This window comes from Rhea americana, unplaced genomic scaffold (assembly GCF_003343005.1).
Source record: "Rhea americana isolate MKP2758 unplaced genomic scaffold, rheAme1 scaffold_407, whole genome shotgun sequence".
Classification (NCBI taxonomy): domain Eukaryota; kingdom Metazoa; phylum Chordata; class Aves; order Rheiformes; family Rheidae; genus Rhea; species Rhea americana.
This window is the reverse complement of record NW_028186543.1, coordinates 174062-186086: the sequence shown is the minus strand read 5'-3', so window position 1 is coordinate 186086 and position 12025 is coordinate 174062. Positions and strand designations below refer to the sequence as shown.

Genomic DNA, 12025 nt, shown 5'->3' with positions numbered 1-12025 from the left:
CACTGTCCAACCTAATTCTCAGTGTTCTATATTTTAGTCCTGTTAGCAGAAGTGTTTGGCAGTTAAAATATTAAACAGGAAGAAGTTTAATGTAAGTTAGTGTTAAGATGAAATGTCTGATCCTGCTACTTCCCAATTTTCTTAAGAGCTAGTTTAAATCATTGCCTTTCATGAAACACCAACCATAAATCCACAACGTTACAGAAGGCCTATATGCCTTCGTGTCAGAAAGCTCCACTTAAGCGTTCCAATTCCACTTCTCCTCTGTAATGAACTGTTTAAACAATTCCCTGTGAACTTATGTACAGAAATTCTAAGCTGCTGAAATGAAGTTCTTCAATGTGCCAAGTTAACAAGCTGTTTGTAGTGCTCAAGAGGTAACTCTTGAGAAGCAGAACTCATGCAAGGAATCTATTTAAACCTTTCAAAGTCGAATTTTGTGAAAGTGTGAAGTATATAAAGCCTCTATTCAAGAGATTTTTTTTAAATACAAACAGACATAAAAAGAAATATTTTTCTTTATGACTTAGCATAATACATTGCTGTATTACAATGTCTTTTTATGCTGCATGATTTTATAAAAATAGTTTTGACGTTAAAAATCATTAAAAGGAAAAAACAAGAATCAAAACAAGAACTTTAGCTAAGAAGAATCAGCAGTAAGGAGCAGAAACAGATTCACGTTGTAAGCATCTTTAATGTTAATTATTAAACAGTCATGTGGGGTAGCAAAGTATCATCATCCCTATTTAATATGTTGATCAGTTTAAACTGAGATACTGGGACTTGCCTGAGGTAACAATGAGTTGGCAGTGGGCTGGGACTAGACACAGGATGCCTGGTTCTTACTTCTCAGTTTCTAGCCATTAGAACTTGAGATGATCTACAGCCTCACTTTGAGGCTTACAGTGCTGACACTTTAATTAAATGTCAAATCTTAGGAAAACAGGAGGGATTCAAAAGGGTGGAGGGAAGGGAAGTCACTGAAATCCTATTAGTGATAACATCACGGTACTTATTTTCCACTACGGAGTCATAACGTAATTACAAGCTCCTAGACATCAGCACTAAGCATGCATTTTATGAGGGCTGAAGAATATACCTGTCAGTTCTGCACACTATGCTACTAATAAGACTTTTTTTTTTCTCTTTAACCTTTGTGGAATTACACCTCTTATGCGAGCATTAGAGCTTTTAAGGGGCAGACAACAGGATTTAGATCTTTGATGTTATGAATTCAAGAATATATGAATATAATGTCTCCTACCACATACTGCAACACTAACATATCTTTGGGCAAGAAAATTAAAGCTTTAATGGTCTGTTAACTCTTTTCCTACAGCAGCCGCTCTTAGCCAGTATGATTTTGCTTGAGGTGAGAAGAAACATGGAGCAGAATCCAGGGAGCAAAATGTGGCACCATCTTTCATAGGGTGTCACTGTCACTTTCCTCCCTTCTTTCATCATCTAGCTGCACAGATCTCAGAYACACAGAAGCTCTGCCACTTTGTGGGCAGCCAAACGGAACACTCTGCCTGTCTCCCACGCTCTCCACAGACACCTGAAGAGAAGAGCCAGATGAAACAACTCAAAGAGGGTACAGGGACACAGGAATAATACRGCAGTGACAAAGTATGATTCAGACCAGAGCACACAATTTGTATCACTGATACTATGACAATATCAGCAATGAATGCACCTGAATGATAGGTGTTACATTTAGAGTTACACCACTACCACACTGATATCCTGTCCAACACAGGCTACACATTAYAGAAGGCCTCTGCAGCGTGTTATTGAAGTAAGATTAACAGGCACCAGAACTCACAGAGTCACTGAAATCTCAAATCACTACCTGAGTGACTKAAGAATATTAAATAGCGAGACTTTTAATGCAAAGAAGTCCATGATTTATGCACAGAGCCCACTGGAAGAGGAGAGTTCCCAGCCTAGAAACAGCCAGCAGAACAGCAATATTCTCAATACAGTGATTTCTGAATAAAACTGTTCCCATCCCACCTCCTAGAGGCAGAACGACAGAGGAGCTGGATTCTGCAACTATTTTGTAGCTATCCAGAGCAGGATCGCACAGCTCATCTTCCCTTTGTGTCTCTTCCCCTTGAAGGCACGCTCTCTCCACTTCGCTCTTTTTTTTCCCTCCCCGCCCGGCCGGGACAGGTGCCCGCAGCCGTTAACGGTCACCCGCGCGCGCGCCCCCCGCCACGGCCGCCGCAGGCCGGTTCATACCTGCTGCGCGATGTAGCGGGTGAGGTAGGGGGCGGCGGCGGGCGGCGCGGCGCCCCGGCTGTGCGGGGCGGGCAGGGCGCCGGGCGCGCTGAGGAAGAAGAGGAGAAGGAGCGGCAGCCGCGGCATCGCCAGGACGATGGCGGGGCCGCCCGCTCCGCCCCGCCCCTTTATAGCGGCCCTGCTCCGCCGTCCCCCGCCCCGCGGGCTGCCCCGAGCCGGCCATGTGGGGGCACGAGGMGCGCCCGGGCCGCCGGGACCCGGCGCGGGGGCGGGGGGAGCCGCTGCGCATGCGCCTCTCACGGGGAGCACTCGCTCGGCACCACCCTCCTAGGGGAGGGGCTATTCCCGCAGGAGGCGGGGGGGGCGGAGATAAAATATGTGCCTTCTGATTGGATAGCGAGTTATGGATGGCTCGCGCGAGCGGTCACGGTTGGCGGCGGCGGCTGCTTAAGCGTGCGCTCCCATTGGCCAATGAGCGGGAAGGTGCGCGGGTCAACCTGCTCCGGCTGTAAGGAAGCAATGATTGGCTGTTTAAGTCACGTGCAGCTCCCCCAGACAGAGGGACATGTGAGAGCAAGGCTGGTGTCCTCACTTGTTATTGGACGGGTGGGACGGTCCTTCCTGGAGGTTTGTACCGCGATTGGGTGAGTCCCGCCTCGTCCCCGCCCCCTAGCAACGGCCCTTAGCAACCCCACCTCCGCCCTTCCGCGTTCCGGGCCCTGCTCAGCGCTGGCCTCCAGCGTGGGGGCCGGGGCCGGGGCCGKKRCCGTTACGGTGCTAAAGCGCGGCGCAGTCGGGCTCGGCGTCTGGGTAAGGCTGAACACGCTTCAGCAGCTGTGCTGCTCCTGGGCRCTGGGCATARTTTAACACTTAAAGCTCTGAGAGCGAACGGGAGGCGGGGGTGAAGCTCGGCGGCTCCGTCTGGCCTTCAGGTCCTGGAGCTGGGCCAGAGCCTGGCTGGCTCCGGGAGGGCCTCAGCGCTGCGGCGGTAGGAGGCTGGCGGCTACGGTTAAAATTCGCAGGATGAGGCCTGTCAGAGCTCTTCTTCTGTGTTTGGCTCTTCTTAGGGAGAGTCTGAAGTGACGAACTCCCTAGAGAGCATCAGCCACTGAGCGAAACTTCGGTGAGAAGTAAGGAAAAAAGCCAGCTGTTGAGGAGGAAAGTGCTTTGGAGTCTGGGGATGGAAGGCACGTGAAGTGTTACATGGTCCCTGAGTGGGAATGTGGGTCCAAAGATACATTAAAAAAAAAAAGTCGGTTGGTACTTTTTTAATTAAAACTTAGGTCCAGTTAACAATCACACTTTTTCTACCCAAGAAAATTAGACTTAATGAAGCCTCTGGAAATACRTACTACACTTTACCTCCCATATTTCAGTAAATTCTTTAAACATCTGGTAAGTTTTCCAGAATGCATCTGCGTATTTCATTTAGAAACTGCGAGTAGGTAAAAGTATACTTTGATTGTATAGTTTTGAGTTGAAAACTAGTTGGATTATGAAAAACTTGGTGATTTCTGCGAGTCTATCTTATTSCCATGTTCTCTTAATTCAAAATCAGCTGAATGGCTGAATGAACCAAGGCCTTGTCATCTATACCAACTTTCTAGTGAGAATGTCAAACATCCATACATTGATCTTAGTTACAGATAAACTGTAAGTGATTTTGAATGAAGCTTATAATTTAAACCAAGTCCTYTAATGCTTTTATTTGATTACTTTGGAGCAGACTTTTTGATACAGACCTATATTTGTTTCCCCAGTMTAGCAATCTGCACAGTAGATAATGTGATGATTCACTGATGATAACCAGAAAAAAGGGGGGGAAAGGGAAGGGGGAGAAGGAGTACTGAAGTCACAAATGTAGAAATTACTTGCGTTCTTGTCTTTTAAACCTCCCAAGTAAATAAAGTACGTATTTGAGACAAAGAAAGTTTGAAATAATTTTGGGGAGGAAGGGAAAAGAGGTGGACTCTGTGCTTTTGGCAGTTTTTTGACTATCCYATGCTTTACAGAACAAAGCATGGATAATTTTGGAGCCATGTCTTAAGGAAATGAAGGAAACTATTCTAAATAAATATAACACTTGAGGGTTTTTTACAAAAGCAACGCTAAGTCCCACACATTGTCCTGAGTTATTAGATTGTATCATAGTTGGCCATTTGTGTGAAATGTTGTATAAACATGATGAATGTTTGCTTTTTAATGCATATTTTCAAGCAGCTTTTTTTCCCCCTTCTTTTTAAAGGTGTAATTAAGGCTAAGAGTAGACGTTGACTGAATTGGGCTTCTGCTGCAAACAGAATCACCGTTTCCTGAAGGCTGCCTTTCAACAACAACAAAAAATCCAACCAGCAGCAGTCTATGTTAACATCTCATAAAGTGAGAACTTGCTGAACCATTTTGAGGCACCTCTTTCAGGTGATGCTGTAACACATGAGTGGTGGGAGAGCACTTTTGGCTGCCTCTGTAATTTCCATCCAAAACTCCTGCTTCGTCTATCCTGCTTGTCAAAGCTGCTTCTCTAGGCTGATACTGGATTCTAGGAGGTATGTTGTATTTAGGGCATTGCAACTGCTAATTGTGGGTGGCTTTGGGTCTCTGGCAGCTGAACATCTTTATGGATCAAGAGCTCAATTGTGTTAAGTGCCATACCATATCAAAGAACAATTTAGGAACAAGTGATGTGTGTTAATGGCTTTCAACTGAATCCCCTGCAGTCCAGTTCTTCAGTGCTGTTCTTGTGTTGGAAGGCATTAGTGTAACTGAGCAAAGCTGATTTAGGACTTGATTTTTGAGAGGCTCCTAATTTTTTTTTCCTCATCCTGTTTGTGTAGTGCATCAGGTTATCTTATATGACTCTTCTACTAACTGTGTGTCCAGAAACACAGGCTTTCCTTTTTGCTACCATTGTTATATCACGTCTATCATACAGAACAACRTCATATCAATAAATATCAGCACAAAATAGAAGGAGCTGCCATTGCAAAGCAAGGACATTTGTTGTTTCAAGTGCTAAGGTAGAAGATAAGATAGGACTGTTTCCTGCTTTTTTTCTTTTTTCTTTTGAAACTAGGTATTTTACTAAAGGTACAAGAAGATTTCCAAAAGAAAATAAAATACAAATAAACAGGAGCGCCAAGAAATTTGAAGTTACTCCCCAAAAGGTCCTTTAAAGCACAGTGTAACCCTCCAACTTCACAACAGGCTAGCGTTTAATAGACCTGTAGAAGAAGCCAGAGGGATTTAGCGTTGATAAAAATGCTTTGCTGAGTGTAGGGTAAGATTAATGCCACAAGGGGCAGAGAATAGGAAAAATCCTGTAATTTATAGTAGTGTATCTGATATATTATTATAGTGGCACATACAGCTGCAGATAAATTCTTACTTCAGCAGTGACTAACAGAAGTATTCAATTTGTTTTTACTGTCTTTTGTCAGGTTTAACTGTCTAAAATGTGGCTGTACAGGTGAAGCTAAAGATGCAAGCTACAGATATAGATTGTCCCTAAAGATTGCTGACACTAATGATTTGTTTGACATTACTGTATTTGGAAGCTGCTTAGATCCATTCTTTGGAATCACTGCAGGAAATTTGCAGAGGTAAGGAATAGATTGCTGCTTAACCATATAGGTGCATCCTCCTTCTCCCCCGTCTTAAAAAAAAATGAGATGATCTTGGATGGTGGTGAGAGAAGTGGAGAAAAAGTTGTTAAAATTGTCCCTTCCAGAATTTCCTCTTTAGACATCACCATGAGAAAAAGCTTAAGGATTTAGGCCATGTCTGTGTCTCCACCCYGTGTTCCTACCCCCAAAATCTTCAAATTTCAAGATGGATTAATTCTATGAAGGAGATTCTCCACTGTCTATTGAAGGCAGCTACCAGATGCTAAGTGACCTTTGCAATTTAGTTGGCCTCCTCTCTTGTTCTTCCTTCCTTATTTGAGATGAATGAATATTTATCTAACGGCAAATTACTAAGTAGGATAACTTTTCCATACAATTTTTCCCTCATCACTTAAGAAGAAAAATCTTAAGGTACAAATAGAGACTTTGTTTTGAACATTCTCATGGCAGGCATTCTACATTAGACCACTGTAATATTTTAAACTATGGAAAACAACTATTTGCATGTCTTAACCTGGATGCTGCTGTTACCATAAAGATGCAGGCAGGAAGAATGTATAAGTAATATCAGTATTATAATACACAAGTCTGTGTTGGTACAAAATTCACAACCACCCATAGAACACTGAAAATTATGTGTGCGTTAAACCTATTCACAGTGGGTTTATTTACTTCCATTTCACTAACAAATTAAGCGAACTAAAAAATTTATAGGTTCATCCCTCACCTAGTTTTAATTCCATGTTTAGTTCAGGCTAACACAGGGCCTTCTATGTTTCCTGCCTATATTACAGCTGAAATGCTATGCAAGGTTTCCTATGTTGATGTARTACTTCTATGCATTTTTATTCAAGGTATATTCAAGACCTTAATCAGCTGTCGGGAGAAACAAATAAAGATACTTCTCCAGGAGTGTTAATTCAAGCAGTTGAAACTTGTTTCATTGGAAAAAGATTTATATTTGGCGTGAAGGTAACTTTTAATCCACATTACTCTCATTGTAACGATTTCTTTTCATTAGCTTGTGGTCAAGTGGGAGCATAGACTGAGTTAGCAAACCATTGTATACATTATCTTTTGGGAATACAGAGGAGAAAACTTAGGGCTAGGACACAGGAAGAACTCTATTTATTTTTTTCGTACTGACTGCCAGATTATTTTAAAGTAATTGGATTCAGAAGCCATCTTGAATGACAGTAGTCAACAGTTAGGATTACTTTTCAGAGAGCCTGGGCAACTCCAGCTCCTGTGCTGGTCAGTAACAGCTTGGAATCTTTTTTGTTTTGTTTTTTGGGTTTTTTTTGTTTTTTAAAATCAAAAAAAAAATCAAGCAAGAAACAAAGACTGTCTTTGTAAGCACTGCCTTACCTTTTCATTGTTTGCGTAGTCTCCTGGTGTCTGAAATGTAGGAAGACACACACGTGCACCCTGCAGCATTTTGATACTTCTGGTTTAAGGAAGTGTTTAAAAATGTTGATTAAAATAGAGCTGTTCAGCATAAGCATCTGTGGCTCTTTTATGTTTAACAGACTAGAAAATATTAAGAACAAATATTCCAACAGAAACTGTCTTCCAAGTTCTGTTCAGATGAGGCTTATGTGAGTCATTCATGTTATGAAGTCTGTAAACTGAATCTCATCTGGAACAGGTTTTTATTTTGGACAAGTACCACAAGGKGTGTGTCTGACACAAGGTTTTGCCTAGTGCACAATGTCTGAATAATGGGAGTTGGAGGGCCTTGTAGATTAGCCAGAATCATTGATCAGTTCTCCAGGGCTGATGTATTTACAAATGCAAGTAATCCTTCTGCGTATCAGCAGCCTTGCTGCTGTTCATGCCTGCACAAGGGGCTAAGCATACAGTTAAAGAGCATTTGCTGAGCCTTTGGGTACAGATGTATCTAAGCAGTTGCATTAATCTATGCATACAATTGCATTCTCCCAAATAGGACTTAGAATTAATATAGTGGGGGGGGGGAATTGGGGATTGTTTTGCTTTTTTTTTTCTTTCTTTTAAATAACTTATCTAAAAGGGCATTGTCCTCAGCTAACAGCTTTTAGCCACAACTTTTACCCACTGCATAGACTGGGGGAATAGGGGATTGCTGAATCTGAAGGCAGCTCTATCTGCTTTGGTCTTCTGGCATTGCCAGGTCTTGAGGAAGAGGGGAAAGTTTATCCACTTTTCAAGGGATTAGGTAATTCCTTATGATTTTAGATGTTATTTTCCACCTGAAATTTCCATATAGTGAAAAGCAAATGAATTACAGGTGAAGCTCCTTTGAAACACTGCTCTCTAAGTAAATATAAGAAGATAAACGTTAGAGCTTATTTCTGTTTCATGGAGGCAGTGCCTAGGAAATATGCTGGCTTTGATAGCTGAGCTGCCAAATCAGGTATCTGGTACTAGAATACTTTGCTTCAAGTACTGCCCAGTGATTGGGGCGGAGGGGTGAAAGCATTAAGCAGCTAGCCAGTTGCACAGAACACCGCTGGAGGAAGACCCAGAGTCCTCAGTGCCCTAATRGGAGGGAGAAAATTTGTGTGGAGTCCTTTCTTAAAATTCTTAGTTTTTCCCAGATCTAAAAAAAACCTCTGCATCATTGCAACAAACAAAGCACCTCTTACTGTGATGCCTTTTATCAGCCTTGCTAGTGCTTATTTTCCAGAGAGTRCTGGTTTGTGACAGTTTCCTCTTCTCTTCCTTGCAAATCCTGACAAAAAGTGAGACCAAAATTTAAGCCTGACTTGAAAGTGATGCCTTAAATCTTTATTTTTTTGTCTCACAACAAAACACTGCACTATTTTTTTTTTCTCTGCCTGCAGGGTTGTGTGAGTCAAGATGGAGGGCATTTTGTTGCCAGCAGCATCTTGCAAAACTGTTCCAGAATTAATAGAGGTACAAAAAACCTTACAGCCTGCCAGATCTTCCTGCCAAACACTACTGTTACTGGCTTTACTGTTATCAGCTATTTCCATCAGCTCTTGCAGTGTGCAAAATTCGGGAACTGCAGTAGAAGCTCATACTTACCTGATGCATCTTCAGCTGCAATAGATCAGCCTGTCAGTGAGCTCAGCAGCTTGTCTAGTCTGAGCAGAAATTCCTGTKTTCTTCAGTCTAGTGGCAGAGAAAGTTTTTTAGGGTCCTGGCAGCAGTCCTTCAGCCTGACTTCGTCTGTTGCTTGGATAGCTGCAGAAGACTTTCCATCTTCAGAAACGGAAAAGCTGATGAGTGAACAGAATGAACAAGAGGAGAGGCCTGTCTCTGAAGAATCATGCACTGTAAGCCTCAGCAATCAAACTCTTTGGGATTCACAGTTTCACAGCTCTTCTGTGAGGAAAGGGAATAAAGAGGAAGATAATGAATCAAGTTCACAGTCTAATCATATTAACATTTCTGCACCTGACAAATTAGAGGGAATTTCCTCTTCAAAGACAGAGTGTTCATTTGATAATAGTTCCAAGTTATTACAAAATCTCTTGGAATTTGGGGTAAAAAACACTTATCCAGAGAGTAATAGTGGAAATGACTGCTATCCAGAAAAATCCCSCAACTCCCTTTTTTACAAAAGAGAYGCATCACCTTCTGATCATGTAAATGTAGCTGAAGTGTCTCCAACAGATTCTATGCTTTGGGATGAGCTCCCTTTCTCAGAAAGTCTAAATGAGTTTTTAGCCAGAATAGAAGACAAGAGTGTTGTAACATCACCCAGCCTTGATACAGGGAGACATGCCCTTGTTCAAAGTAGCAAATTGGATACAAATATTATTAAATCATATCCTAAGCAAACCTTGGTAGCTGGTAATTTGCATGAAATGAGCATATTAGGGAAGTTCTTGTCACCAGTGGAAAAGGCTAGTTGGGAGAGCATGTCTTTGCCTTGCTTTCAGTCAAATGCAAATCTTCCAGTTGATGAGGTATCACAATGTGAGTCTTTCTGTAGTGCTTTGTCTTTAACTACCAAAGAACATGAAACATCTTTCTTTAGACTGAATCCACATCAACTAATTCCATCACAGACCTTGCCAGTTACATCAGAGCCTTCTCCATTCACGAGTAGATCTGTGCAGTCTAAAGAAGCAAATATTAGCATTTCAAAGTCTGCTTGTTCTTTCATCAGCCTACAGGGTACTGCTGAACACAAAAAAACCTTATGTTTACGAAGCAGCAAAACAGCTGCCTGTGTACCTGGTGCACATGATAGCTGTTCAGTTGATTGGGAGAATAAAGAAAATTATTCTTGCATACCAAGCCGAAAAGCAGATCTTGCATGCYTGGGGGCATGGGACTCTGATCCAGCAACTCCCAGTAATACAAGAAAGACATATAAAAGAGAATTAAAGCCACTGACAGAACTGCAAGAAAATACCTTTAGAAGTATAAATAAGAGAGAGATGCTGTGGAACAGTGGCTGCCCTGAAGGCAGCTACAATGCTTCTGCTGATCTCTTTGATGCAAGTGAGATAGCAAAGACAGTAGAATTCTTAAATAAATCACATAACTCTTCCTTACAGGAAGGTGCTTTGACGGAAAAGGGCAGAGCTGAATTGGCTGTAGATGTTCCCTGTAACAATTCAAAACGTAGATCATCTCTACATAGGTCCCCTCCTGCTTTTAGGAAACACAGTACACCGGTAGCTTACTCCTTTTGTGATTCAGAATGCAATTCAGTAACTGCTCAAGACTTTGTTCCTTATTCACAGTCAACTCCTGTGGCAAAACCTCTTCAAAAAACATGTCCTCTTGGGGAAAGAAGCTCTTTWGTCACTATATTCACTCCTAAAAATCTTACTAAAATCCATTCCAAGTGTAATCAATCAAGGCCTTCCTTTCAAAACACCCTGCTGCAGCAACTTACTGGCAAATCACTGAAACGTGAAAGGCCAAGTAACAGGGGAGACAAAGAAAGTAATAGCTCTGCTTCACTGYGGTCAGTTATCAACAGCCAGCTACCTGAGGATGACTTTGAGTGSATCCCTCCATCTACAAAGAAAAGATTGAAACCAACTGCATCTTTAAATTTTRAAACAGTTAGCTTGGCTACTGACTTGCAATCAACCTGCAAGTACRCTGACAGGAACCCTACTTCTGAAGGGAAATTCAGCAGTGGAACTATGTGCTTCAGACGTGATAAATTAAGCTCTGGGAATACAGCCAKGATTCTAACAACTCCTGTATCTGCAGGTGTGGCCAAGGCCTTGTTTTTAAATGATACGGKCCTGGAAAGTTGTTCTGCTTTAGAAAGCAAGAATCGCCTCTCATGTGCAAATTCTTCTGGGTGTATATTGGAAGGGACAGCTGGCTGGTCTCCCGAGTTGTTCTTCCAAGCCCGGAGCCCTTTTTTCCAAAGGCAAAATACTAAAAAATGATGCTTCTGTACTGTGTTCTTTGTAATTATTTTTAAGACTTTGGAAAGGAGCCAGATGAAGAGAAGAGCTGCTTAAAAACAAAAACTTATTTAGAAACCTATTATTGTATGTGTTCCTAAGATGAGTTATGTTTATTTGCAGAGTTTTGCACTGCAGAGATGTTGGATAAAATSGAATTTTGCTGTTGCTTTGTTTTACTGTGGATTAAATCTAAAACATGGAATAAATGGTTATGTAAATGTGTGAGCATTTAATAAATCTCATTTTTTCAAGTAGAGTTAGGTGGAATCTTCTAAGGTTCAGTGTTGTCTCTTCCTCACAGGTAGAGCCCCTGGAATCCGTGTCCACTCCAGTTTCTTACCTGATGAATATCTGTGGAGGGACCTAGTTTTCCTAAAAAGAATTCATCACAAAATACCACGCAGGAGTCTTGTATTTGGGCACATACAGGATCCTGCTGACTTGTGAGGGAAGATGCTGTACTGAGAGGCTAATAGTAGGTCCCAGCTTTCTTGTAGGCTTTTTCAGGCTAAAGACTGCTGGTGCAGACTGCTGATACTGTGTTTCCTCTTCCTTGCTTTGGAATTTTCCGTATTTTCCACTCAAAACAGCTGCGTTTGGGATGCTGGAGTAAAGAAGAAAAATCTGGTGGCTGCTGCAGCAAACTGGTAGGACATGTCCCACAGAAGGATGTTGGAATCTGACAGCACAGGAACCCATCGGTCTAGAAATGCTGAAGAAGCAGACCAAAAGTTATCAGCAGTGACTTTTTTTTTTTTTTTTTTT

General features: G+C 42.0%; 2 protein-coding genes across 6 annotated transcripts in view; one reads left to right on the top strand and one right to left on the bottom strand.

The window, feature by feature from the left end:
* PRCP (prolylcarboxypeptidase) overlaps positions 1 to 2505 on the bottom strand; it is a 30278-nt gene extending 27773 nt beyond the window's left edge. The window contains exon 1 of the mRNA XM_085314553.1: positions 2248 to 2505. Within this exon, the coding sequence (XP_085170679.1) occupies positions 2248 to 2373 (126 nt within the window). The 5' untranslated portion in view covers positions 2374 to 2505. The remainder of the gene's footprint in view (positions 1 to 2247) is intronic.
* Positions 2506 to 2962: 457 nt separating this feature from the next.
* The window catches only part of DDIAS (DNA damage induced apoptosis suppressor), a 12258-nt gene continuing 3195 nt past the window's right edge, over positions 2963 to 12025 (top strand). Inside the window, exons 1-6 of one of the 5 annotated variants that reach the window (XM_085314550.1) lie at positions 2963 to 3057; positions 4493 to 4793; positions 5685 to 5846; positions 6725 to 6842; positions 8696 to 8768; positions 11562 to 11722. In XM_085314550.1, the coding sequence (XP_085170676.1) occupies positions 4681 to 4793; positions 5685 to 5846; positions 6725 to 6842; positions 8696 to 8768; positions 11562 to 11707 (612 nt within the window). In that variant the 5' untranslated portion in view covers positions 2963 to 3057; positions 4493 to 4680 and the 3' untranslated portion in view covers positions 11708 to 11722. Of the gene's footprint in view, positions 3058 to 3107; positions 3378 to 4492; positions 4794 to 5684; positions 5847 to 6724; positions 6843 to 8695; positions 11512 to 11561; positions 11723 to 12025 lie in introns of those variants that run through there. The other 4 variants (XM_085314552.1, XM_085314547.1, XM_085314548.1 and 1 more) reach the window with 4 other exon arrangements.